The sequence below is a fragment of the Camarhynchus parvulus genome, chromosome 21 (assembly GCF_901933205.1).
Source record: "Camarhynchus parvulus chromosome 21, STF_HiC, whole genome shotgun sequence".
Lineage (NCBI taxonomy): Eukaryota > Metazoa > Chordata > Aves > Passeriformes > Thraupidae > Camarhynchus > Camarhynchus parvulus.
In genome coordinates this window covers 1,023,064-1,049,436 of record NC_044591.1, presented here as the reverse complement: position 1 = coordinate 1,049,436, position 26,373 = coordinate 1,023,064, and the positions used below count along the sequence as shown (strand labels likewise).

At 55.6% G+C, this 26,373-nt stretch overlaps 1 protein-coding gene across 1 annotated transcript in view; it reads right to left on the bottom strand.

The window, feature by feature from the left end:
* Positions 1-24,956, bottom strand: part of LOC115912390 (rho guanine nucleotide exchange factor 10-like protein) — a 32,652-nt gene extending 7,696 nt beyond the window's left edge. Inside the window, 17 exon segments of the mRNA XM_030963923.1 lie at positions 914-1,068; positions 2,050-2,270; positions 3,709-3,795; positions 5,411-5,532; positions 7,262-7,362; positions 9,939-10,066; positions 11,878-11,993; positions 14,134-14,185; positions 14,188-14,323; positions 16,137-16,282; positions 18,244-18,417; positions 19,839-19,931; positions 20,029-20,145; positions 21,410-21,589; positions 21,663-21,740; positions 23,857-23,963; positions 24,642-24,956. Of these exon segments, the coding sequence (XP_030819783.1) occupies positions 914-1,068; positions 2,050-2,270; positions 3,709-3,795; positions 5,411-5,532; positions 7,262-7,362; positions 9,939-10,066; positions 11,878-11,993; positions 14,134-14,185; positions 14,188-14,323; positions 16,137-16,282; positions 18,244-18,417; positions 19,839-19,931; positions 20,029-20,145; positions 21,410-21,589; positions 21,663-21,740; positions 23,857-23,963; positions 24,642-24,744 (2,116 nt within the window). The 5' untranslated portion in view covers positions 24,745-24,956.
* Between the last annotated feature and the right edge of the window lie 1,417 nt (positions 24,957-26,373).

Sequence of the window (26,373 nt, the reverse complement as noted above, 5' to 3'; positions counted from 1 at the left end):
GGAATATCCTAAACGGGGATTTATCCCAATTCCAACAGGATATTCCAAATACAGATCCTAAATATGGATTCATCCCGATGAGATATCCTAAATGGGGATTCACCCTAAACAGGGATTTATCCCAATCCCGACAGGATATCCTAAAGGGGGATTTATCCTAAAGGGGGATTTATCCCAACGGGATTTTCCAAATGGGAATCCATCCCAATCCTGACGGGATATCCTAAAGGGGAATTTATCCTAAAGGGGGATTTATCCTAAAGAGGGATTCATCCCAATCCTGACAGGATATCCTAAACGGGGATTTATCCTAAAGAGGGATTCATCACAATCCCAACGGGATATCCCAAACACAGATCCATCCCAATCCCGATAGGATATCCCAAACACGGATCCATCCCAATCCCGACAGGATATACCAAACACGGATCCATCCCAATCCCGATAGGATATCTTAAAGAGGGATTGATCCTAAAGGGGGATTGATCCTAAAGGGGGATTGATCCCAATCCCAACAGGACATCCCAAACAGGGATCTATCCCAATCCTGACGAGACACCTTAAACAGGAGTTCATCCCAATCCATGTGGGATATCCTAAACGGGGATTTATCCTAAAGGGGAGTTCATCCTAAAGGGGGATTTATCCCAATCCCAATAGGATATCCCAAACGGGGATTTATCCTAAAGGGGAATTCATCCTGAAGGGGGATGCATCCTAAAGGGGGATCCATCCCAATCCCAATAGGATATCCTAAACGGGGATTTATCTTAAGGGGAATTTATCCTGAAGTGGAGTTCATCCTGAAGGGGGATTCATCCTAAAGGGGAATTCATCCTAAAGGGGGATCCATCCCAATCTGGGATTTCCCAACAGTGCCCGCCCCGTTCCCGGGGGTTTTCCCGGCGCTCACCGTGGTTGTGGGGGAAGGCGGCCACGCTGCCGTCCTGCAGCCCGGCCAGCAGGAACGCGGCGCTGTGCCGCAGGCACAGCACGGGCACCGCGCCCGGCACGCGGCACCGCTGCAGCACTGGCGTCCCCGCCGCCACCGCGCCCAGCACCAGCAGGCTGCGCCACGGCCGCACCATCAGCATCATCATCGCATCAGCATCGGCATCAGCATCATTGGGATCATCGGGTTCATCACCGGCACCATCATCATCATCAGCACCATCATCGGCATCATCGGGATCATCATCAGCATCATCGGCATCATCGGGATCATCATCGGCATCATTGGGATCATCATCGGCATCATCATCAGCATTGGCATCATCAACATCATCATCGGCATCATCATCGGCATCATCGGCATCATCGGCATCTTGGGATCATCATCGGCACCATCAGCATCATCATCATCATCATTGGCATCATCGGGATCATCATCGGCATCATCGGGATCATCGGTAAAATCATCCGCATCGGCATCATCAACATCATCATTGGCATCATCATCGGGATCATCAGGATCATCAGGATCATTGGGATCGGCCCCGCAGTTCAGGGAGAGAATGGGATCGGGATCATCGGGATTGGCCCCGGAGCGCAGGGAGAGAATGGGATCGGGATCATCGGGATTGGCCCCGGAGCGCAGGGAGAGAATGGGATTGGGATCATCGGGATTGGGATTGGCCCTGGAGCAAGGGGAGAGAACGGGATCGGGATCATCGGGATCAATGGGATTGGCCCCGGAGCGCAGGGAGAGAATGGGATCGGGATCATTAGGATCGGGATTGGCCCGGGCAGAGAACAGGATCGTTATCGGCCCCGCAGCACCGGGAGACAGTGGGATCAGGGCTGGGATTCGGGATCAACCCTGGAGCACAGGCAGGGATTGGGATCAGCCCTGGAGCACAGGGAGAGAACGGGATCAGGATCAGCCCCGGAGTGCGGGGAGGGAGCGGGGTGGGAGCTGGGATCCGGGATGGGAGCTGGGATCTGGGATTGGGGCTGGGATCTGGGATTGGGGCTGGGACTTTGGGATGGGAGCCAGGATTCGGGATCAGGGCTGGGATTTGGGATCAGGGCTGGGATTCCGGATCTCACCTCCCGTCCTGCAGCCCCAGGCACACTGCGGGGTGGGGGGCGCTGGGGGTCGGCTCTGGGGCCATTCCCTGCTCTGCGGGATCCTCGGGATGCGGCTCCGGGATGAACTCCATGCACAGCACCGGGGCCGGCACCGGGAAGGATTTGACGGTTCGGGGCACGGAGCGGTTCAGGGAGAAGATCTCCACCTGCCCCCCCGCCCCCTCCTGCCCCCCTCCCACCTGGGGGAAAAGTGGGAAAAGTGGGAATGAGCATCCTGGGATTCCAGCAGAGCCATCCCGAATCCCAATCCCAGATCCCAAATAATCCCAAATAATCCCAAATAATCCCAAATAATCCCAAATCCCGGGATCCACTGGGGTTGTGCTCACCCACAGATCCCCACCTGCCCCCTCCTGCCCCCTCCCACCTGTGGGGCAGGAAAACCAGGAATGAGCATTTCGGGATTCTGACCAGAGCCACCCCAAACCCCAAATCACCCCAAATCCCAAATCCTGAGATCTGTTTGGGGCTGTGCTCACGCAGAGACCCCCACCTGTCCCCCCACCTCCTCCTGCCCCCCTCCCACCATCAGGAAAAACAGGAATGAAACATCCCTGGGAAGAGGATTCCAGCCAGAGTCATCCCCAAACCCACCAAATCCCCCCCAACCCAACCCACCCCAAATCCCTCAAACCAACCCAATAACCAAACCCCAAAAACCTCAAATAAACCCAAAACCCCAAATAAACCCAAACCCCAAATAACCCCAAACCCCAAATAACCCCAAACCCCAAATAACCTCAAACCCCAAATAACCCCAAACCCCAAATAACCCAAACCCCAAATAACCCCAAACCCCAAATAACCCCAAACCCCAAATAAGCCCAAACCCCAAATAACCCAAACCCAAAAAAACAAAAAACAAAAAAAACATCCAAAACCCAAACCCCAAATAACCCCAAAACCCAAAAACCCAAACCCCAAAAACCCCAAACCCCAAATAACCCCAAACAAGAAACCCCAAACCTGACCCCAAAAACCAATAAAAAAAAACAACCAAAAAACCCAAACCAATAAACCCAAACCTAAGCCAAATCCTGAACCCCAAATAAACCCAAACCCCAAATAACCTCAAACCCCAAATAACCCAAACCCCAAATAAACCCAAACCCCAAATAACAAAAAATAAACCCACCCCCCCACACCAACCCCAAAAACAACCCCAATACCCAACCCAACCACCAAACCCAAAAACAACCACCCCAAACCCCAAAAACCCACCAAAACCAAACCAAAACCCAAAACCCAAAAAGCCCAAACCCCAAATAAAAAACCAATAAAAACCAAAAACCCAAACCTCAAATAACCTCAAACCCCAAATAAGCCTAAACCCCAAATAAACCCAAACACCAAATAAACCCAAACACCAAATAAACCCAAACCCCAAATAACCTCAAACCCCAAATAACCCCAAACCCCAAATAAACCCAAACCACAAATAAACCCAAACCCCAACTTAGCCCAAACCCCACATCCTGAACCCCAAATAAACCCAAACCTCAAATAAACCCAAACCCCAAACAACCCCAAACCCCAAAAAACCCCAAACCCAAATAACCCCAAACAACCCCAAATCACCCCAAACAACCCCAGCCCCGCAGTCTGGGCTCTGCTCACCCACAGGAAGCCCTGGGGCAGGGAGGTGCTGACGGCCGAGAACCCCAGGAGCGAGGAATGGACGGGATTGTGGACGGCAGCTCCGAGCTGTGGGAACCAAAATATTGGGATTGGCATTGGGATTGGGACCCAGCCCGGCTGCAATTCCCCCATTTCCCCTCAAAATGCCCCAGTCCCTGCCTTTTCCAGCCCCTCCACTGTGGGATTTATGGGATTTGTGCCTTTCCACCCCAAAATCACGGATATGAAGGGAAAGGGGATGGCAAAACGGGAGGCCCCAATTCCCTATCATCTTTTTCAGTATGTGGGATTTGTGCTTTCCACCCCCAAATCACCCCAAGCAGGAAGGGGATCAGTCAGAACCCCAAAATTCAGGATCTGGCTCCTATTCCAAATTTTCCCCTTTAATTCCATCAATTCCTTCATTTTTCCAGCCCCTCCACTGTGGGATTTGTGCTTTTCCACCCCAAAATCACGGATATGAAGGGAAAGGGGATGGAGAACCCAAATCACCCCAAACTTGCAGGGGATCCGTGAGAATCCCAAAATTCGGGATCCAGCTGCCATTCCCAACTTTGCCCGTTGGAATGCCCCAATTCCTGCCTTTTCCAGCCCCTCCACTGTGGGATTTGTGCCTTTCCACCCCAAAATCATGGATATTAAGGGAAAGGGGATGGAGAACCCAAATCACCACAAGCAGGCAGAATGTCAGAACATTCCCCAAAATTTGGGAATGGCAGCTGGATCCTAATTTTCCTCCTTAGATTCCATCAATTCCCGCCTTTTCCAGCCCCTCCACTGTGGGATTTATGGGATTTGTGCCTTTCCACCCCAAAATCACAGATATGAAGGGAAAGAGGTTGGAGAAGCCAAATCATCCCGAACTTGCAGGGCATCAGTGGGAACCCCAAAATTTGGGATTCAGCTGCCATTCCCAATTTCCCCCTTAGATTTCATCAATTCCTTCATTTTCCAGCCACTCCACTGTGGGATTTGTGCTTTTCTGCCCCAAAATCATGGAGAAGAAAGGAAAAGGGATGGAGAACCCAAATCACCCCAAACTTGCAGGGGATCCGTGAGAATCCCAAAATTCGGGATCCAGCTGCCATTCCCAACTTTGCCCGTTGGAATGCCCCAATCCCTGCCTTTTCCAGCCCCTCCACTGTGGGATTTATGGGATTTGTGCTTTTCCACCCCAAAATCACGCATATGAAGGGAAAGGGGATGGAGAACCCAAATCACCCCAAGCAGGCAGAATGTCAGTACATTCCCCAAAATTTGGGATCCAGCTGCCATTCCCAATTTCCCCTTAGATTCCATCAATTCCCGCCTTTTTCCAGCCTCTCCACTGCAGGATTTGTGCCTTTCCCACCTGGATTTGGGATTTTCCATCCCCTCCAGGTTGGGATTTGTGCCTTTCCCAGATGGATTTGGGATTTTCCATTCCCTCCCGTTTGGGATTTGTGCCTTTCCCAGCTGGATTCGGGATTTTCCATCCCCTCCCGTTTGGGATTTGTGCCTTTCCCAGCTGGATTTGGGATTTTCCATCCCCTCCAGGTTGGGATTTGTGCCTTTCCCAGCTGGATTCGGGATTTTCCATCCCCTCCCGTTTGGGATTTGTGCCTTTCCCAGCCGGATTTGGGGTTTTCCAACCCCTCCAGGTTGGGATTTGTGCCCTTCCCGGCCGTTTTCCGGCTCTCACCTGCAGATCCAAGGCTTTGGAGGAGAAGGCTGGAATGTGGCAGGACAGGATGGGGCACCAGAAGGGCGCTCGGCTCTTCCTGTCCTCGTCGGGGCAGAGCCAGCCCGGCTGGTTCTCATCCCCTGCGGAAAACCGGGAGCGCCGGGATCACCCCCGCCCCAAACTCCCCCTCGGGGATCCATCCCCACCCCAATCCACCGTTTCCCATGGATTTGGGATGTGCCTCATCCCCTTCTCAGAATTATCGCAGCGCGGAGGGGGGGAAAAGAATCCCCCCCGAAAAAATCCCCCCAAAAAACCAAAATTTACGGGAAAAATTCCATCGTGAAAATTCCATCCCCTCCCTGACATCAGGCTGGGATGGGGTTGGGGTTCTGGCTCGCGGATATGGGATTATCCAACCTCCAAAAGCTCCCAAACCTTCTCCAAAACCTTCCCAACCTCCTCCAAAACCTCCCAGATCTTCTCCAAAAACTCCCAAAAACCTTCTCCCAAACTTCCTCCAAAACCTTCCCGAGCTCCTTCAAAACCTCCCAGATCTCCCATATCTCCCCAACCTTTTCCAAAACCTCCCAGACCTTCTCCAGAAGCTCCCAAATGTCCTCCAAAACATCCCAAACCTTCTCCAAAAACTCCCAAAAACCTTCTCCCAAACCTCCCCAACCTCCTCCAGAACCTCCTCAATCTCCTCAAAAAGTTCCCAAACCTTTCCCAAGACCTCTCAAACCTTCCCCAGAACCTCCCCAAACCTTCTCCAGAAGTTCCCCAAAATCTCCCCAACACTGTCCAAAGCCTCCCGAAACTTCCCCAGAACACCCAAGCCTTCCCCAAACCTCCCAAACCTTCCCCCAAAGCCTCCCAAACCTTCTCAGAACCTCCCCAAAACCTCCAGAACCTCCCCAGCATTCCCCAAACCTTCTCCAAAAACCTTCCAAACCTTCTCGAGAACCTCCCAAACCTTCCCAGAAAATTCCCAAACCTTCTCCACAAGGTTCCCCAAAGCCCCCCAAACCTTCTCCAGAACCTCCCCAACATCCCCCAAACTTTTCCAAACCTTCTCCAAAAACCTTCCAAACCTTCTCCAGAACCTCCCCAACACCTCCAGAACCTCCCCAACATTCCCAGAACCTCCCCAAACCTTCTCCACCAGGTCCCCCAAAGCCCCCAGACCTTCTCCAGAACCTCCCCAACATTCCCCAAACTTTCCCAAACCTTCTCCAGAACCTCCCCAAACCTCCAGAACCTCCCCAATCTTCTCAGGACATCCCCAGCATCACCCAAACTTTTCCAAACCTTCTCCAAAAACTTTCAAAACATTCTCCAGAACCTCCCCAAAACCTTCCCAGAAAATTCCCAAACCTTCTCCACAAGGTTCCCCAAAGCCTCCAGAACCTCCCCAACACCTCCAGAACCTCCCCAGCATTCCCCAAACCTTCTCCAAAAACCTCCCAAACCTTCTCCAGAACCTCCCCAACCTCCAGAACCTCCCCAACCTTCCCAGAACCTCCCCAAACCCCCACCCAGACCCCCAAACCCAGCCCCCCAACCCCCCCCCCCCAAACCCAATCCCAAAGCTTCCCAAAGCCTCCAAAACTCTCAGCCTCCACAACCCCCAGAACCCCCAAGCCTCCAGAACCTTCCCAAACCTCCAGAACCTCCCCAACATTCCCAGAAAATTCCCAAACCTTCTCCACAAGCTTCCCAAAGCCTCCAAAACCTTCTCCAGAACCTCCCCAACCTTCCCAGGAAATTCCCAAACCTTCTCCACCAGGTCCCCCAAGCCCCCCAGACCTTCTCCAGGAGCTCCCCGCCCCGCTCCATCCTCGTTCCCGGTTCCCGGGCAGGACTCACGCAGGCCGATCTTGGCCAGGTGCAGCCGGTTCACCCAGGAGATCTTGCTCAGGGGGCTGGGCGTGATGAACACCACCATGACACTGATGGGGCGCCCCGACCTGCGGGACAGGGCGGCCTTCAGCCTCATCCTCACCCCCACCGTCCTCGTCACCCTGATCCCCATCATCATCCTCATCATCTTCATCCTCACCCCCATCACTGTTATCCTTATCTTCATCATCCTCCTCTTCATCTTCATCCTCACCCCCATCATTAGCCTCATCCCCATCATCCTCCTCTTCACCATCATCATCTTCATCCTCATCCCCATTATCCTTCTCCTCATCATCTTCCTCCTCCTCGTCCTCGTTACCCTGATCCCCATCATCATCCTCTTCATCTTCATCCTCACCCCCATCATTATCCTCATCCTCATCATCCTCCTCTTCATCTTCAGCCTCACCCCCATCACTGTTATCCTTATCTTCATCATCATCCTCATCATCTTCATCCTCACCCCACATTGTTATCCATCTCATCCCATCATCTTCATCCTCACCCCCATCATGTTATCCTCATCATCATCCTCATCATCATCTTCATCCTCACCCCCATCATTGTTATCCTCATCATCATCCTCATCATCATCTTCATCCTCACCCCCATCACCCCCATCATTCTTATCCTCATCCTCATCATCCTCCTCATCTTCATCCTCACCCCCATCATCCCGCATCATCGTTAGCCTCATCCCCATCATCCTCCTCTTCACCATCATCATCTTCATCCTCACCCCCATCACTGTTATCCTTATCTTCATCATCATCCTCATCATCTTCATCCTCACCCCCATCATTGTTATCCTTATCTTCATCCTCATCATCTTCATCCTCACCCCCATCATTGTTATCCTCATCCTCATCATCCTCCTCTTCATCTTCATCATCTTCATCCTCACCTCCATCATCCCCATCATTGTTAGCCTCATCCCCATCATCCTCATCTTCACCATCATCATCTTCATCCTCATCCCCATCATCCTCCTCTTCATCTTCATCCTCACCCCCATCACTGTTATCCTTATCTTCATCATCATCTTCATCATCTTCATCTTCACCCCCATCATTGTTATCCTCATCCTCATCATCCTCCTCTTCATCTTCATCCTCACCCCCATTATCCTCCTCCTCATCTTCCTCCTCCTCACCATTGTTACCCTGATCCCCATCATCCTCATCATCTTCATCCTCACCCCCACCATCCCCATCATTGTTATCCTTATCCTCATCATCCTCCTCCTCATCTTCATCCCCATCCCCACCATCCCCATGATCGTTAGCCTCATCCCCATCATCCTCATCATCCTCATCCCCATCCCCATCATCCTCCTCCTCATCATCATCTTCATCCTCCTCCTCACCATTGTTATCCTCATCCCCATCCTCCTCATCTTCATCCTCACCCCATCATCCCCATCATTATCTTCATCCCCATCATCCTCCTCATCTTCATTCCTCATCCCCATCATCCTCCTCCTCTTCATCCTCATCCTCCTCCTTCTCATCATCTTCACCCTGCTTTTTCCTCCTCCACTTCCCACTTTCTCCTCTTCCTCCCCCTCCTCCTCCTCATCTTCATCCTCCTCCCTCCTCACCATCAGTATTCTTATCCCCATCATCCTCCTCCTTCTCATCATCTTCATCCTCATCCCCATCACTCTCCTCCTCGTCATCCTCCTCCTCCTCCTCTTCTTCATCCTCCTCATTGTCATCATCTTCATCCTGCTCTTCTTCCTCCTCCTCATCCTCCTTTCTCCTCTTTCTCCTCCTCTTCCTTATCCTCATCTTCCTCCTCATCATCCTCATCCCCAGTCATCCTTCTCCTCCTCATCTTCATCCTCCTCACCACCATTATCCTCTTCATCCTCATTGCCATCCTCCTCCTCCTCATCTTCATCCTGCTCTTTTTCCTCCTCCACCTCCTCCTATCTCCTCTTCCTTATCCTCATCCTCTTCTTCCTCATCATCATTATCCTCATCATCTTCATCCTCATCCCCATCTTCCTCCTCCTCATCATCTTCATCCTCATCCCCACCATCCTCCTCCTCATTTTCATCCTCATCCCCATCATCCTCCTCCTCATCATCTTCATCCTCATCCCCATCATCCTCCTCATAACCCTCCTCCTCCTCGTTCTCCTCATCATCTTCATCCTCTTTTTTCCTCCTCCACCTCCTCCTTTCTCCTCTTCCTCCTCCTCATCTTCCTCATCCTCTTCTTCCTCATCATCATCCTCATCACCTCCATCCTGCTCTTCATCCTCCTCATCCTCCTCCTCTTCATCCTCCTCATCCTCCTCTTCCTCATCATCATCCTCATCACCTTCATCCTGCTCTTCATCCTCCTCATCCTCCTGCTCTTCATCCTCCTCATCCTCTTCTTCCTCATCATCATCCTCATCACCTCCATCCTGCTCTTCATCCTCCTCATCCTCCTCCTCTTCATCCTCCTCATCCTCCTCTTCCTCATCATCATCCTCATCACCTTCATCCTGCTCTTCATCCTCCTCATCCTCCTGCTCTTCCTCCTCCTTCTCATCTTCTTCCTCACCCTCACGCTCCTCCTCCTCATCCTCACCCTCCTCACGCCCATCCTCCTCCTCCTCCTCCTCCTCCCTCCCGGGTTCCCGCCTCACTTGTCGGGTTTCCCGGGCAGCAGCAGCCGCAGCCGGCACTTGTTGGCCGAGTGGATCTCTTCCTCCTTGACCTTCATCATCCTCTGCAGGGCCAGGCACCAATCCTGCGCCACCGTCATGTTCAGGTTCTGGAGAACACCGGGAACGTTCCCTCAGAGCCGGGGCCAGCCCGGACCCCGCCCGGAGGAGCTGCGGCGGTTCCCGGGAATGCAGCGGTTTCCGGGAATGTGGTGGTTCCTGGGAATGCAGCGGTTCCTGGGAATGGGGCGGTTCCCGGGAATGCGGCAGTTCCTGGGAATGCAGCAGTTCCCCAGAGTGCAGCGGTTCCCGGGAATTGGGCAGTTCCCAGGAATGTGGCGGTTCCTGGGAATGCATCGGTTCCTGGAAATGCGGCGGTTCCCGGGAACGCGGCGGTTCCCAGGAATGCAGGCAGTTCCTGGGAAGGCAGCAGTTCCTGGGAAGGCAGCGGCTCCCAAGAAGGCGGTGGTTCCCGGGAACGCAGCGGTTCTGGGAATGCGGGTGTTTCCCAGGAATGTGGCAGTTCCCAGGAAGGCAGCGGTTCCCAGGAATGCTGCGGTTCCTGGGAATGCGGCAGTTCCTGGGAATGCGGTGGTTCCTGGGAATGCGGTGGTTCCTGGGAATGCAGCTGTTCCCGGGAATGCGGCGGTTCCCGGGAATGCGGCAGTTCCTGGAATGCGGCAGTTCCCGGGAATGCAGCAGTTCCTGGGAGGGCACCGGTTCCCCGGAGTGCAGTGGTTCCCGGGAATTGGGCAGTTCCTGGGAATGCAGCAGTTCCCAGGAATGCGGCGGTTCCCGGAAATGCGGCGGTTCCTGGGAGCATGGCGGTTCCCAGGAATGTGGCAGTTCCCAGGAAGGCAGCGGTTCCTGGGTATGCTGTGGTTCCTGGGAATGCGGCAGTTCCCGGGAATTGGGTGGTTCCCGGGAATGCGGCGGTTCCCGGGAATGCGGCGGTTCCCAGGAATGTGGCAGTTCCCAGGAAGGCAGCGGTTCCTGGGGCGGTTCCCAGGAATGCAGCGGTTCCTGGGAATGCGGGCAGTTCCCAGGAGCGCAGAGGTTCCCAGGAATGTGGCGGTTCCCGGGAATTCAGCAGTTCCCAGGAATGCGGCGGTTCCCGGGAATGCGGGCAGTTCCCCAGAGTGCAGCGGTTCCCAGGAATTGGGTGGTTCCTGGGAAGGCAGCAGTTCCTGGGAAGGCAGTGGTTCCTGGGGGGGTTCCTGGGAATGCAGCAGTTCCCAGGAATGCAGCGGTTCCCGGGAATGCGGCGGTTCCCAGGAATGCGGCGGTTCCCGGGAATGCGGCAGTTCCCGGGAATGTGGGGGTTCCCGGGAATGTGGCAGTTCCCGGGAATGCGGGCAGTTCTCCAGAGTGCAGTGGTTCCCGGGAATTGGGTGGTTCCTGGGAATGCGGCAGTTCCTGGGAAGGCAGCGGTTCCCAGGAATGCAGGTGATTCCCGGGAATGAGGCAGTTCCCAGGAATGCAGCGGTTCCCGGAAATGCAGCGGTTCCCGGGAATTCAGCAGTTCCCAGAAATGCGGCAGTTCCTGGGAATGCGGTGGTTCCCGGGAACACGGCAGTTCCTGGGAATGCGGCGGTTCCCAGGAACTGGGCGCTTCCCGGGAACGAAGCAGTTCCCGGGAATGCGGGCAGTTCCCGGAAATGTGGCAGTTCCAGGGAATGCGGCGCTTCCGGAATGCGGGCGGTTCCCGGAAATGTGGCAGTTCCAGGGAATGCGGCGCTTCCCAGGAATGCGGCGGTTCCCGGAAATGTGGCAGTTCCAGGGAATGCGGCGCTTCCCAGGAAGGCAGCGGTTCCCAGGAATTGGGCGGTTCCTGGGAATGCAGCAGTTCCCAGGAATGCGGCAGTTCCCGGGAATGCGGCGGTTCCCGGAAATGCGGCGGTTCCCGGGAATGCGGCAGTACCTGGTAGGTGCCGTGCAGGGTGCTGACGAGCAGCGTGATCTGCTCCACCACCGCCAGGTCCTTCTGCAGGTCCTGCAGCTCCTGGAAGAGCCGCGGGGGGCCCAGGTAGACCTTATCTTCGGGGAGAAAAACCGGGATTTCAGGCACACGGAGCACCACGGGACCCACCGGGCTGGAGGAGATCTGAGAGGGAGCCCAGCCCATGACCCAGCACCACCAGGGACGGCCCCGAGCACCGCGGCCACTGCTCCTCAATCATCTCCATGGATGGGGGTGAAATCCCCCAAATCCAGACCAGGGAGGTTCTCCTGCCAGGAATGAGGCTGGAGCACCTCACCTCCAACCCCACCAGCTCCCAGAGTGGTGAAATCCCCTAAAATGCCCCCAAATCCCCTAAAACACCCCAAATCCCCTAAAACTCCCCAAATCCCTGCCCAGGGAGGTTCTCCCACCAGCAACGAGGCCCCGAGTGCTGCATTGGTGACTCCACCACCCTTCAGAGGGGTGAAGCCCCCCAAAACCCCTAAATCCCCTACAACACCCCCAAACCCCCTAGAACACCCCAAATCCCCTACAGCGCCCCAAAATCCCCTAAAACACCACAGATCTCCACCCAGGGATGTTCTCCCACCAGGAGCGAGGTCCCGAGCGCTGCGTCCATGACTCCACCACCCCTGAAAGGGGTGAGAGCCCTGGAACCCCCCAAATACCCTAAAACTCCCCAAATCCCCGCCCAGGGAGGTTCTCCCACCAGCAACGAGGCCCCAAGCGCTGCACTGGTGACTCCACCACCCCTCAGAGGGGTGAGACCCCCCGAAACCCCCCAAATCCTCTAAAACACCCTCAAATCCCCTAGAACACCCCCAAAACCCCTACAACACCCCCAAATTCCCTAGAACACCCCAAATCCCAGCCCAGGGAGGTTCTCCCACCAGCAACGAGGCCCCGAGCGTTGCACTGGTGACTGCACCACCCCTCCGAGAGGTGAAATCCCCTAGAACACCCCAAATCCCCTACAATGACCCCAAATACCCTAAAACATCCCCAAATCCCCTAAAACTCCCTAAATCCCAGCCCAGGGAGCTTCTCCCACCAGGAATAACGTCTTGAGTGCTGAGTTCCCCTAGGACACCCCCAAATCCCCTAGAATGCCCCCAAACTCCCTAGAACACCCCCAAATCCCCTAGAACACCCCAAATCCCCTATAATGCCCCAAAATCCCCTAAAACTCCCCAAATCCCTGCCCAGGGAGCTTCTCCCACCAGGAACGAGGCCCCGAGTGCTGCACTGGTGACTGCACCACCCCTGAGAGGGGTGAGACCCCCCGAAACCCCCCAAATCCCCTAGAACTCCCCAAATCCCCGCCCAGGGAGGTTCTCCCACCAGGTATAAGGTCTCAAGTGCTGAGTTCCCGTAGGACACCCCAAACCCCCTAGAACACCCCCAAAACCCCTACAACGTCCCCAAACCCCCTAGAACGCCCCCAAATCCCCTAGAACACCCCAAATCCCCACCCAGGGAGGTTCTCCCACCAGGAACGAGGCCCCGAGCGCTGCACTGGTGACTCCACCACCCCTCAGAGGGGTGAAATCCCCTAGAACACCCCAAATCCCCTAGAACTCCCCAAACCCCCACCCAGGGAGGTTCTCCCACCAGGTATAAGGTCTCGAGTGCTGAGTTCCCCTAGGACATCCCAAATCCCCTAGAACACCCCCAAAACCCCTACAACGCCCCTCAAATCCCCTAAAACACCCCAAATCCCCGCCCAGGGAGGTTCTCCCACCAGGAATGAGGCCCCGAGTGCGGCATTGGTGACTCCACCACTTCTGAGAGGGGTGAAACCCCCGGAACCCCCCAAATACCCTAAAACACCCCAAATCCCCTAGAATACCCCCAAATCCCCTAGAACACCCCAAATCCCCACCCAGAGAGGTTCTTCCACCAGGAACGAAGCCCCGAGTGATGCATTGGTGACTCCACCACTCCTGAGAGGGGTTAAATCCCCTAAAACACCCCAAATCCCCTACAACGCCCCCAAACCCCCTGGAACACCCCAAATCCCCTAAAACGTCCCCAAATCCCCTAAAACGCCCCCAAATCCTCTAGAATACCCCCAAATCCCCTAAAACTCCCCAAATCCCCACCCAGGGAGGTTCTCCCACCAGCAACGAGGCCCCGAGCGCTGCACTGGCGACTGCACCACCCCTGAGAGGGGTGAGACCCCCGGAGCCCGCCAGCCCCGCGCCAGGAGCTCACTGTGGGCGGCCTGGCTGGCGGGCGCGTGCCGGCGCTGTCCGGCGCCGCCACGGCCGCGGCGGCGCTGTCCTTGTCACCGGCGCCGCTCTCCTGGCCCACCTCCACCACCTGCACCTGCGGGAGGGCCGTGCTCCACTTCAGCACGTACTTGGGGCCCAGGGGCACCAGGCTGCTGATTTCCAGCTGGCCTCTGCCAAGGCAAGAATTCCAGGTCAGGGAAATCACGGGTTTTCCCAAAAGTCACGGATTTTCCCCAAAAAAAACCCCTGGTTTATCCCCCCTCCAAAAATACGTGTCCTGCAAGCCGAGCACCCCACACCATGCAGGAAGCCCGGAATGTGGTTTTCCAGAACCTCTGATTTCCAACTGGCCTCTACCAAGGCAAGATCTCCAAGTCAAAAAAAAAAAACAAACCCTGGATTTTCCCAAAAACCATGGATTTCCCCCCCAAGAAAAGGCACCCCGCAGGCCGAGCACCCCACAGCGTGCAGGAACCCCCAGAGGTGGGGCACACGACACAGCACAGCACACCTGGCACCTACCCTGCAGGCACTGGCCTGGAGAGGGGAAAAAGGGGGGATTCAGCGGGATTTTGGGGGTTTCGGGAGGTTTTCCCGCTTGGCGGCAACAAATCCCGCCAACTCCACCCCATTCCCAAATCCCACAGCAGCAGGGAGGGAGACAGGTCAGAGGTGGGTAGGTAAACCCCAAACTTGATGGGAATTCTCCCAAAAAAACCCAAACTCAATGGGATCACCCCAAAAAACCCAAACTCAATGGGAATTCTCCTAAAAAGCCCGAACTCAATGGGATGCCCACCAAAAACCCCAAACTCAATGGGATCCCCCCCAAAAACCCCAAACTTGATGGGAATTCTCCCCAAAACTCCAAACTCAATCCAAATTCTACCAAAAACCCCAAACTCGATGGGAATTCTCCCAAAAAAACCCAAACTCAATGGGATCGCCCCCAAAAACCCCAAACTCAATGGGAATTCTCCCAAAAACCCCAAACTCAATGGGATCCCCCCCAAAAACCCCAAACTCGATGGGAATTCTCCCAAAAACCCCAAACTCAATGGGATGCTCACCAAAAACCCCAAACTCAATGGGATTCTCCCAAAACCCCAAACTTGATGGGAATTCTCCCCAAAACTCCAAACTCAATAATACAAAACCCCAACTCGATGGAATTCTCCCAAAAACCCAAACTCAATGGGACGCCCCAAAACCCCAAACTCAATGGGAATTCTCCCAACCCCAAACTCAATGGGACCCCCCAACCCCAAACTCATGGGAATTCTCCCAAAAACCCCAAACTCAATGGGATGCTCACCAAAAACCCCAAACTCAATGGGAATTCTCCCAAAAACCCCAAACTCAATGGGAATTCTCACCAAAAACCCTAGACTTGATGGGATTTCCCCTAGAAACTCCAAAATGGGTAGGAAGCCCCTTAAAAACCCCAAACTCAATGGGATTTCCCTAAAAACCCCAAATTTGATGGGATTCCCCCAAAAACCCCAAACTCAATGAGGATCCCCCCCAAACCCCAAATTCAATGGGACCCCCCCCAAAAACCCCAAACTCAATGGGATTCCCCCCAAAAATGAGGATGAGAAGGATGAGGAGGGTGAGAATGAGGAAGAGGAGGAGAAGGAGGAGGAGAAGGAGAAGGAGAAGGAGAAGGAGAAGGAGAAGGAGAAGGAGAAGGAGAAGGAGAAGGAGAAGGAGAAGGAGAAGGAGAAGGAGAAGGAGAAGGAGAAGGAGAAGGAGAAGGAGAAGGAGAAGGAGAAGGAGGAGGAGGAGGAGGAGAAGGAGAAGGAAGAGAAGGAGGAGAAGGAGGAGAAGGAGGAGGAGGAGGAGGAGGAGGAGGAGGAGGAGAAAAAGGAAAACGAGGGATGAGGAGGAGAAAGGTGAGGATGACAAGGAGGAGGAAGAAGAGGACGGGGACGTGCTGAGATCTCCCGAGGGTTCTGGGGTCAGGAGGCGCCCCGCACGTACTTGAAGTTGACGTTGGCGCAGACCAGGAGGTCGCTGAGCAGGAACACCTTCCTCTCCTTGGACTTGAGCAGCTGCCCGCGGTCCCCGTACACCGTCTCGGTCAGCGTCTCGCACAGCAGCAGCTGCCGCTGCCCCGAGCTCAGCAGCTGCAGGACAACCCCCAGATGGTGACTCCAGGCTGGAGGTGCCACCCCGGAGCGGCCAATCCCACCACGGAGCCGGAATCGTCAATTCCCAGCATCGTCAAAAAATAAAGCTGCTCCAAGAGGTCCCAAACTTCCAGAAGAACGTCCCAAAACCTTCTCCAGAACCTCCCGAAAAACACTTCCAGAACCTCTGAAAAACTTTCTCAAGAACTTCTCCAAATCTTCTCCACTACTCCCCAGAACCTCTCCACAAGGTCCCCAACCTTCTCCAGAACCTCCCAAAACCTTCTCCAGAACCTCCCGAAAAACACTTCCAGAACCTCCCGAGAAACTTTCTCAAGAACTTCTCCAAATCTTCTCCACCACTCCCCAGAACGTCTCCAGAAGGTACCCAACCTTCTCCAGAACCTCCCAAAACCTTCTCTAGAACCTCCCAAAATCTTGTCCAGAACCTCCCGAGAAACTTTCTCAAGAACTTCTCCAAATCTTCTCCACCACGCCCCAGAACATCTCCAGAAGGTACCCAACCTTCTCCAGAACCTCCCAAAAAACACTTCCAGAACCTTTGAAAAACTTTCTCAAGAACTTCTCCAAATCTTCTCCACCACTCCCCAGAACGTCTCCAGAAGGTACCCAACCTTCTCCAGAACCTCCCAAAACCTTCTCTAGAACCTCCCAAAACCTTGTCCAGAACCTCCCGAGAAACTTTCTCAAGAACTTCTCCAAATCTTCTCCACCATGCCCCAGAACCTCCCCACAAGGTCCCCAACCTCCTCCAGAACCTCCCAAAACCTTCTCTAGAACCTCCCAAAACCTCCAGAACCTCCCAAAAAACACTTCCAGAACCTTTGAAAAACTTACCTTCTCCAGAACCTCCCAAAACCTTCTCCAAAAGCTCCCAATCTCCTCCAGAACCTCCCCAATCCTCCTCCAGCTCCTCCCCAAAACCTCCTCCAAAAGCTCCCAAAGCTTTTTCAAAAGCTCCCAAACCTCCTTCAGAACCTCCCAGAAACCTCCTCCGGAACCTGGAGACCCCACACATGGAGTGGGAGCTCCAAATCCAAGCCCAGCAGATCCTGGGGGAGGGATTCCCGAATTCCACCCTCAAGGCTCGGTTTGCATCGAGATCCTCTGGGAGCAACCAGGGATCCTGCTGCCCAAAAACCCCAATGGGGAGAGGGAGCCACAAATCCCACCCAGCAGCTCCAAACCCCGCCAAGGACCAGGATGAGGATGAGGTGCAGGATGAGGAGGAGGAGGAGGAGGAGGAAGAGGAGGAGGAAGAGGAGAAGGAAGAGGAGGAAGAGGAGGAGGAGGAGGTGGAGGAAGAGCAGGAGGAGGAGGAGGATGAGGAAGAGCAGGAGGAGGAAGAGGAGAAGGAGGAGGTGGAGGAAGAGGAGGAGGAGGATGAGGAAGAGGAGGAGGAAGAGGAGGAGGAAGAGGAGGTGGAGGAAGAGGAGGAGGAGGAGGAAGAGGAGGAGGAAGAGGAGGAGGAGGAGGAAGAGAAGAAGGAAGAGAAAGAGGAGGAAGAAGAGGAGGAGCAAGAGGAGGAAGAGGAGGAGGAGGATGATGAGGAGGAAGAGGAGGAGGAGGTGGAGGAAGAGGAGGAGGAGGAGGAGGTGGAGGAGGAAGAGGAGGAGGAGGAGGAGGAGGTGGAGGAGGAAGAGGAGGAGGAGGATGATGATGAGGAGCAGTGGGTGAAGGACAATGAGGATGAGGAGGAGGTGGAGGAAGAGGAGGAGGAGGAAGAGGACACTGAAGAGAATGAAAAGGATGAGAAGGATGAAGAAAAGGAGGACAAGGAAAATGAGGTGAGGACGAGGAGGACAAGGAGAATGAGGACGAGGATGATGAGGACAGGAAGGATAAGGCTGAGGATGAAGACGAGGGTGACGAGGATGAGGATGAAGACGAGGATGACGAGGATGAGGCTGAAGACGAGGGTGACGAGGAGCCCCCACCTTGTTGAAGCTGCTGCGGTCGCTGATGCTCTTGCTGAGCTGCTGCATCTCGGCCACCTGGTCGGCCAAGCGCTTCTGCTCGTTGAGCTTCTCGGCCAGCGTCTCCAGCTCGGTCAGCGCCAGCTGCAGGGACAGGCGGTCGGGGTGGCCACGCGGCGTGTTCTTCAGCATGTCCTGGGACACGGAAACACCGGGAGTGGCCCCGAGGAACCGCCACGGCCACGCTCACGGAGCGTCCAGCACCGAGGTTTGCAGGATGATCCTTGGGTGGATCCAAAAATCCAGCCAGGGTGCCCACTCCAAAGTGCGTCTCTGTTGTGCAGCCTCCAAGAAGGTGCCTCTCCAGAACCTCCCAAAAACCTTCTCCAGAACTTCTCCAGCCGTTGTCCAGAACCTCCTCAAAACCTTCTCCAGAACCTCCCAAAAACCTTCCCCAGAACTTCTCCAGCCCTTCTCCAGAACCTCCAAAAAACCTTCTCCAGAACCTCCAAAAAACCTCCTCCAGAATCTCTGCAACCTTGCCCAAAACCTCTCCAAAACCTGCTCCAGAACCTCTCAAAAACCTCCTCCAAAAGCTCCCCAAAACCTTCTCCAGTACCTCCAAAAAACCTTCTCCAGAACCTCCAAAACAATCTTCTCAAGAACCTCCCAAAATCTCCTCCAAAAGTTCCCCAAGACCTTCTCCAGAACCTCCCCATGTCCTCCACAACCTCCCTCCTCTCACCCGCAGGAAAAGGATGGACTGAGGGAACTGGGAGCACTTTGGGCACCTCCAAATTCAAAGCTTAGGAGATGATCCTTGGGATGGATCCAAAAATCAAAAAAATCCAAAAAGTCCGAAAAAACTGGCCTTGTCCTGCAGCACCCAAAAAGCTGCTTCTCCACAACCTCCTCAAAACCTTATCTGGAGCCTCCCCAGTCCTTGTCCAGAACCTCCAAAAAACCTTCTCTAGAATCTCTGCAACCTTGTCCAGAACCTCCTCAAAACCTTCTCCAGAACCTCCAAAAAACCTTCCCCAGAATCTCTGCAACCTTGCCCAAAACCTCTCCAAAACCTTCTCCAGAACCTCTCAAAAATCTCCTTCTAACGCTCCAAAAAACCTTCTCCAGAACCTCCCAAAATCTTCTCCAAAAGTTCCCCAAGACCTTCTCCAGAACCTCCCCAAAGTCCTCCAGAACCTCCCTCCTCTCACCCGCAGGAAAAGGATGGACTGAGGGAACTGGGAGCACTTTGGGCACCTCCAAATTCAAAGCTTCGGAGATGATCCTTGGGATGGATCCAAAAATCAAAAAAATCCAAAAAGTCCGAAAAAACTGGCCTTGTCCTGCAGCACCCAAAAAGCTGCTTCTCCACAACCTCCTCAAAACCTTCTCCAGAACCTCCAAAAAACCTTCTCCAGAATCTCCGCAACCTTGCCCAAAACCTCTCCAAAACCTTCACCAGAACCTCTCAAAAACCTCCTCCAAAAGCTCCCCAAAACCTTCTCTAGAACCTCCCTGAAACCTTCTCCAAAAGCTCCTAAACGTTCTCCAGAACCTCCCTGATGTTCTCCAGAACCTCCCTGATGTTCTCCAGAACCTCTCCCTCGTCTCACCTGCAGGAGGAGGATGAACTGAGGGAACCTCTGGATGGGCTTCACCATCAGCCCGTAGAGCGTGACGCGGTCGGCGCTGGCCATCTGCCGCTTCTGATGGGACAAAATGCCAGAAAAACAGGGTTTTTTTGAGAAATGCCATAAAAAGGGGATTTTTGGGAAAAGCAGAGCTGCAGACAGCCGCGCTGACCTTGAGGAAGTCCAGGAAGGCGGGTTTGGTCAGACAGGCCTTCTTGATGAGGGACATGGCCGTGGTGAAGTTGTTGACGTAGTCGCTGTAGACGTCCAGCACCATGGACTTGGAGAACTGGGAGAGGACGGGAGAGCGGGAATGGCGTGGGGCTTCCCAAAAATGGGGTAGGGCTTCCCAAAAATGGCATGGGGCTTCCCAAAAAATGGGGCGGGACTCCCAGAAAATGGGGTGGGCAAGGTGCTGGGGATGTCCCATCACTCCAGTCCTCCACCCATCCCTGGTGGGATCCCAAGCGATGTTTGGGGCTCATTCCCGGTTTTTTTTCCTGCTGAGGTCACAAATCCGGCACCACGGACTTGGAGAACGGGGAGAGGAAGGGAGAGCAGGAATGGTGTGGGGGTTCCCAAAAAATGGGAATTTGTGCAATGCTGGGGATGTGCTATCACTCCAATCCCTCACCCACCCCTGGTGGGATCCCAAGAAAAGTTTGGTGGTGATTCCCAGTTTTTTATCCTACCCAGGCCATGAGTCCAGCACCATCGACTTGGAGAACTGGGAAAGGACAGGAGAACGGGAATGGCGTAGGGCTTCCCAAAAAATGGGGTGGGCAAAGTGCTGGGGGTGTCCCAAATTGGGGCTTCATCAATGCAATCCTCCACCCACCCCTGGTGGGATCCCAGGGGGACTTTGGGGGCAATTCCTGATCTCTAATGGGATCCCAGGGGAGGTCTAGAGGTGATTCCCAATTCCCAGTTTTTGATGGGACCTCAGGGAGGTCTGGGGGTGATTCCCAGTCTCTGATCCCAGGGGGGTTTTGGGTGAAAATTCCCAGTCTTTGGGGAGGATTTGGGATGATTCCCAATCTCTGATCCCAGGGGGATTTGGGGCCCTTCCTGGTTTTTGCTGGCATCCCAGAGAAATTTTGGGACCATTTCTAGTTTTTTATGAGATCCCAGAGGAGGTTGGGGGGTGATTCCCAATCTCTGATCTCAGGGGGATTTTGGAGGCCATTCCCAGTTTTTGCCGGGACCCCACAGGATTTGGGGCCATTCCTGGTTTTTGCTGGGACCCCAACATGATCTGGAGCAATTTCTGGTTTTTACTGGGATCCCGGCAGGATTTGGTTTCTGCTGTGACGCCAGCAGATCCGGGGCCATTGCTGGTTTCTGCTGTGATTCTAACAGGATTTGGGGCCATTCCTGGTGTTTCCTGTGACCCCAGCAGGATTTGGGGCCATTCCCGGTGTTTCCCGTGACCCCAGCAGGATTTGGGGCCGTTCCCGGTGTTTTCCTGTGACCCCAGCAGGATTTGGGGCCATTCCCGGTTTTCGCCATGACCCCAGCGGGATCTGGGGCCGTTGTTCCCGTTTCCCCCGCACCGAGGCCACGAAGAGGTCCCCGATCTTCTCGTTGGAGTCCCACTCGGCCACGCGCGAGGCCAGGGCGATCTGGAACATGGAGTGGCACTGCAGGATCTCCTTCAGCCGGAAGAACACCACCTGGCACTTGCGGGCGCTCAGCACCTTGGGCTCCATCTCCAGCAGCGGGTTCCGGTAATCCTGCGGGGATCGCGGCGCTGGGATCGCGGGATCCGCCCGGGGGATCCCCGTCCCGCCCCGGCGCGGCCCCCACCTGCAGGATGCGCTTCAGGGAGTCCACGTAGCTGCGCTCGCTCTGCACGATGGAGCCCAGGATGTGCCGCCGGAGCACCTGCGGGGCACGGGGATGGAGCCTGGTCCCAAAATCCCCGATCCCGGGACCGGGGAAAGGCCCTGATCCCAAAATCCCCTGTCCCAGGACCGGAAAAGGCCCTGATCCCAAAATCCCCAGTCCCAGGACCGGGGAAAGGCCCTGATCCCAAAATCCCTGATCCCGGGACCAGGGAAAGGCCCTGGTCCCAAAATCCCCGATCCCGGGACCGGGGAAAGGCCCTGATTCCAAAATCCCCGATCCCAGGACCGGAAAAGGCCCTGATCCCAAAATCCCTGATCCCGGGACCGGGGAAAGGCCCTGGTCCCAAAATCCCCGATCCCGGGACCGGGGAAAGGCCCTGATCCCAAAATCCCCGATCCCAGGATCGGGAAAAGGCAGGCACAGCCCTGAACCCACAATCCCCAATCCCGGGATTGGGGAAAGGCAGGTACAGCCACAATCCCAAAATCCCCAGTTCCAGGATCGGGAAATACAGGAACAGCCTTGATCCCAAAATCCCCAATCCTGGGATCAGGGAAAGGCAGGAACAGCCCTGATCCCACAATCCCCAATCCCGGGACTGGGGAAAGGCAGGAACAGCCATAATCCCAAAATCTCCAATCCTGGGACTGGGGAAAGCAGGCACAGCTCTGATCCCAAAGCCCCCAATCCCAGGATCAGGAAATGCAGGAACAGCCCTGATCCCAGAGTCCCAAATTCTGGGATCAGGGAAAGGCAGGAACAGCCCTGATCCCAAAATTCCCAATCTTGGGATCAGGGAAATGCAGGAACAGCCCTGATCCCAAGATCCCCAAACCTGGGATTGGAGAAATGCAGGCACAGCCCTGATCCCACAAGTCCCAAATCCCAGGAGTGGGGAAAGGCAGGAACAGCCATAATCCCAAAGTCCCCAATCCAGGAATAGGAGAAATGCAGGAACAGCCCTGATCCCAAAATTCCCAATCTTGGGATCAGGGAAAGGCAGGAACAGCCCTGACCCCCAAATCCTGGGATTGGGGAAAGGCAGGAACAGCCGTGATCCCCAAATCCCGGGATCGGGGAAAGGCAGGAACAGCTGTGATCCCCAAATCCCGGGACAGGGGAAAGGCAGGAACAGCCGTGATCCCCAAATCCCGGGATCGGGGAAAGGCAGGAACAGCCGTGATCCCCAAATCCCGGGGAAGGCAGGAACAGCGTGTCCCCAAATCCGGCGGGGAAAGGCAGGAACAGCTGTGATCCCCAAATCCCGGGATCGGGAAAGGCAGGAACAGCCGTGATCCCCAAATCCCGGGATCGGGGAAAGGCAGCCCAGGCTGCGGGGCTCAGCCGTGATCCCCCAACCCCAAATCCCAGGAAAAGGGAAGCAGCCCCGGCCCTGCGGAAGCGCTGAGCCAGCAGCGCCGTTTCTGCTGACTCGGCATTTCCCTGTTGCTCAATCACGGGGCCCGGGGGACGCTGGGACCCCCCCAGAGCCCGGGAAAGCCCCGATCCCCAGAGATCCTGGGAAAGCCTCGATCCCAGGAGATCCCAGGAGAGCCATGATCCCAATCCCAGGAAATTGCGGGAAAGCCCCAACCCCAGATCCCAGGAAAGCCCTGATCCCAATCCTAGGAAAGCCCCGATCCCAGATCCCAGGAAAGCCCTGATCTCAGGAAAGTCGTGATCCCAATCCCAGGAAAGAGCAGATCCCAGGAAATCCCCAATCCCAGATCCCAGGAAAGGCCCAACCCCAGGAAAGCCCCAATCCCAGGAAAGCCCTGATCCCAGATCCCAGGAAAGACCCAATCCCAGATCCCAGGAAAACCCCAATCCCAGGAAAGCCTTGATCCCAGATCCCAGGAAAGCTCCAGTCCCAGATCCCAGGAAAACCCCAATCCCAGGAAAGCCCCGATCCCAGATCCCAAGAAAGCCCCAATCTCAGGAAAGCCCCAATCCCAAAAAAGCCCCGACCCCAGGAAATCCCCAATCCCAACCCCAGGAAAGCCCCGATCCCGATCCCAGGAAAACCCCGATCCCAGGCAAGCCCAGATCCCAAGAAAGCCCCAATCCCAGGAAAGCCCCAATCCCAAGAAAGCCCCGATCCCGATCCCAAGAAAGCCCCGATCCCAAGAAAGCCCCGATCCCGATCCCAGACCTGCTGCGGGCTCAGCCCCTCGGGCGCGGGGCCCAGCTCGGGCGGGGGATGCCGCATGTCGGACACGGTGACCTCCAGGAAGCCGGTGTCCTCCTCCTCCGAGTCCCCTGTGGCACGGGAACACCAAAAACCCCAAACTGACCCAAACTGACCCCAACTGACCCAAACTGAGCCTTCCGGGGCCGGGGGCACAGCCCGCTCCTCCCGGTATTCCCGGCATCCCGTGTCCTTCCAGAGCGGTCACCGGACACCGGGATGAGCCGGGCAGGAGCGGAGATGGGAGCGGGAGGGGACAGGGAGGGTCCCCATCCCAAAAATCCGCCCGGGAACAGCGGGAACAGCGCCTCATCCTCGCTCCGAGACAGCGGGAACCGGGAAAAGGAGCCGGGAGAAGGGAAAAGGAGCCGGGAAAAGGAGCCCAGGAAAAGTGGGAAGTGCCGGAGTGGGGACCAGGACAGCGCCACGAGGAGGGGACAGGAGGGTCCCCATCCCAAAAATCCGCCCGGGAACAGCACCTCGTCCTCGCTCCAAGACAACCGGAACGGGGAAAAGGAGCCGGGAGAAGGAGCCGGGAGCGCAGGAAAAGTGGGAAGTGCCGGAATGCGGACCAGGACAGCGCCACAGGGGAGGGGACACGGAGGGTCCCCATCCCAAAAATCCGCCCGGGAACAGCGGGAACAGCGCCTCATCCTCGCTCCGAGACAGCGGGAACCGGGAAAAAGGAGCCGGGAGAAGGAGCCGGGAGCGCAGGAAAAGCGGGACGCGCCGGAGCGGGCAGCCCTTACCCGAGGCCGAAGCAGCCGAGGAGGAGGAGGGTGAGCGAGCCAGGGAAAGCTCGGGATGAGCCAAAGAAAACGTGGGATGGGAGCGCGGCCGTCGCCTCCACATGGCCCCGGCCCCATCCCGGGCCAGAGATCCCGGGAAGGGGAAGGGCTGGGGGGAGAGAAGGAGGCAGGGAAGGGAGGAAGGGAGGGAAGGGAAGGGCTGCGGGGACCTTTTTCCTTCCCTAATTTCGGCTCCTCCTCCCCGGGGATGCTCTCCCGGGATTGCCGCGCCCCAAAGCCGCGCTGGCCATGCGGGAACGGCGGGACCGATCCCATGGGAACGGCGGGAACGGTGGGACCGATCCCATGGGAACGGCGGGACCGATCCCATGGGAATGGCAGGAACGGTGGGACACACACAGCCGATCCCATCCCATGGGAAGCTGCAGGAAAGCCGGGAACACACACGGCCGATCGCATGGGAATGTCCTGGGAACGCCAACATTACACATGGGGATGCCATGGGAATGCCAGGAACCCACAGCAGATCCTATGGAAAGCTGCAGAAATGCCGGGAACACGCAGTGGATTCCATGGGAATGCTGGGAACACACGCAGCCAATCCCATGGGAAAGCCGGGAACACACAGCAGATCCCATGGGAATGCCAGGACACACAGAGCTCATCCCATGGAAATCTGCAGAAATGCTGGGAACACACACAGCTGACCCCACAGGAATGCTCTGGGAATGCTGGGAACACACAGCCAATCCCACAGGAAAGCCGGGAACCCACAGCAGATCCCATGGAAATCTGCAGAAATGCCGGGAACACGCAGCGGATCCCATGGGAATGCTCTGGGAATGCCGGGAACACACAGCCAATCCCACAGGAAAGCTGGGAACCCACAGCCGATCCCATGGGAATGCTCTGGGAATGCCAGGAACACATGCAGCCAATCTCATGGAAAGCTGCAGAAATGCTGGGAACACGCAGTGGATCCCACGGGAATGCTCTGGGAATGCCAGGAACACACAGCCAATCCCGTGGGAATGCTATGGGAATGCCGGGAACTGCAGCTGATCCCATGGAAAGCTGCAGAAATGCCGGGAACACGCAGCCGATCCCACGGGAATGCCGGGAACACACACAGCCCATCCCATGGGAAATGCTCTGGGAATGCCGGGAACACACGCGGCCGATCCCCCGGGAAGCTCCAGGCAGGCGCTGGGATCCAGCGGGATCGATCGTACCTCCCCCGGATCCTACCTGCCCCGGGCTGCTCCAGGGAAAGCCGGGAGCTCCGGCGGGAGCGCGGCGGCTTCTCCGCCTGGGCCGCGCTCCTCCTGCGCTCCCCATCCCCTGCGGCACAGGGAAAGGGCCCGGGAATTGGGAATTCCGGGAAAACACGCAGGGAAAACCCGCAGGGAAAACCCGCAGGGAGAACCCCAGGACAGCCCCTGGGAATTCAGAGGAAAAATCCTGAGGGGAAAAACCCCAGAAAAACCTCTGAGGAATTGGGAATTCAGGGGGAAAATCCTGAAGGAAAAAATCCAATAAAAACCTTGTGGGAATTGGGAATTCAGGGAAAAAATCTTGAAGGAAAAATCCAAAGGAAAACCCCAAGGAATTGGGAATTCAGGGGGAAAATCCTGAAGGAAAAATCCAATAAAAACCCGAGGAATTGGAAATTCAGGGGGAAAATCCTGAAGGAAAAAATCCAATGAAAACCTCGTGGGAATTGGGAATTGAG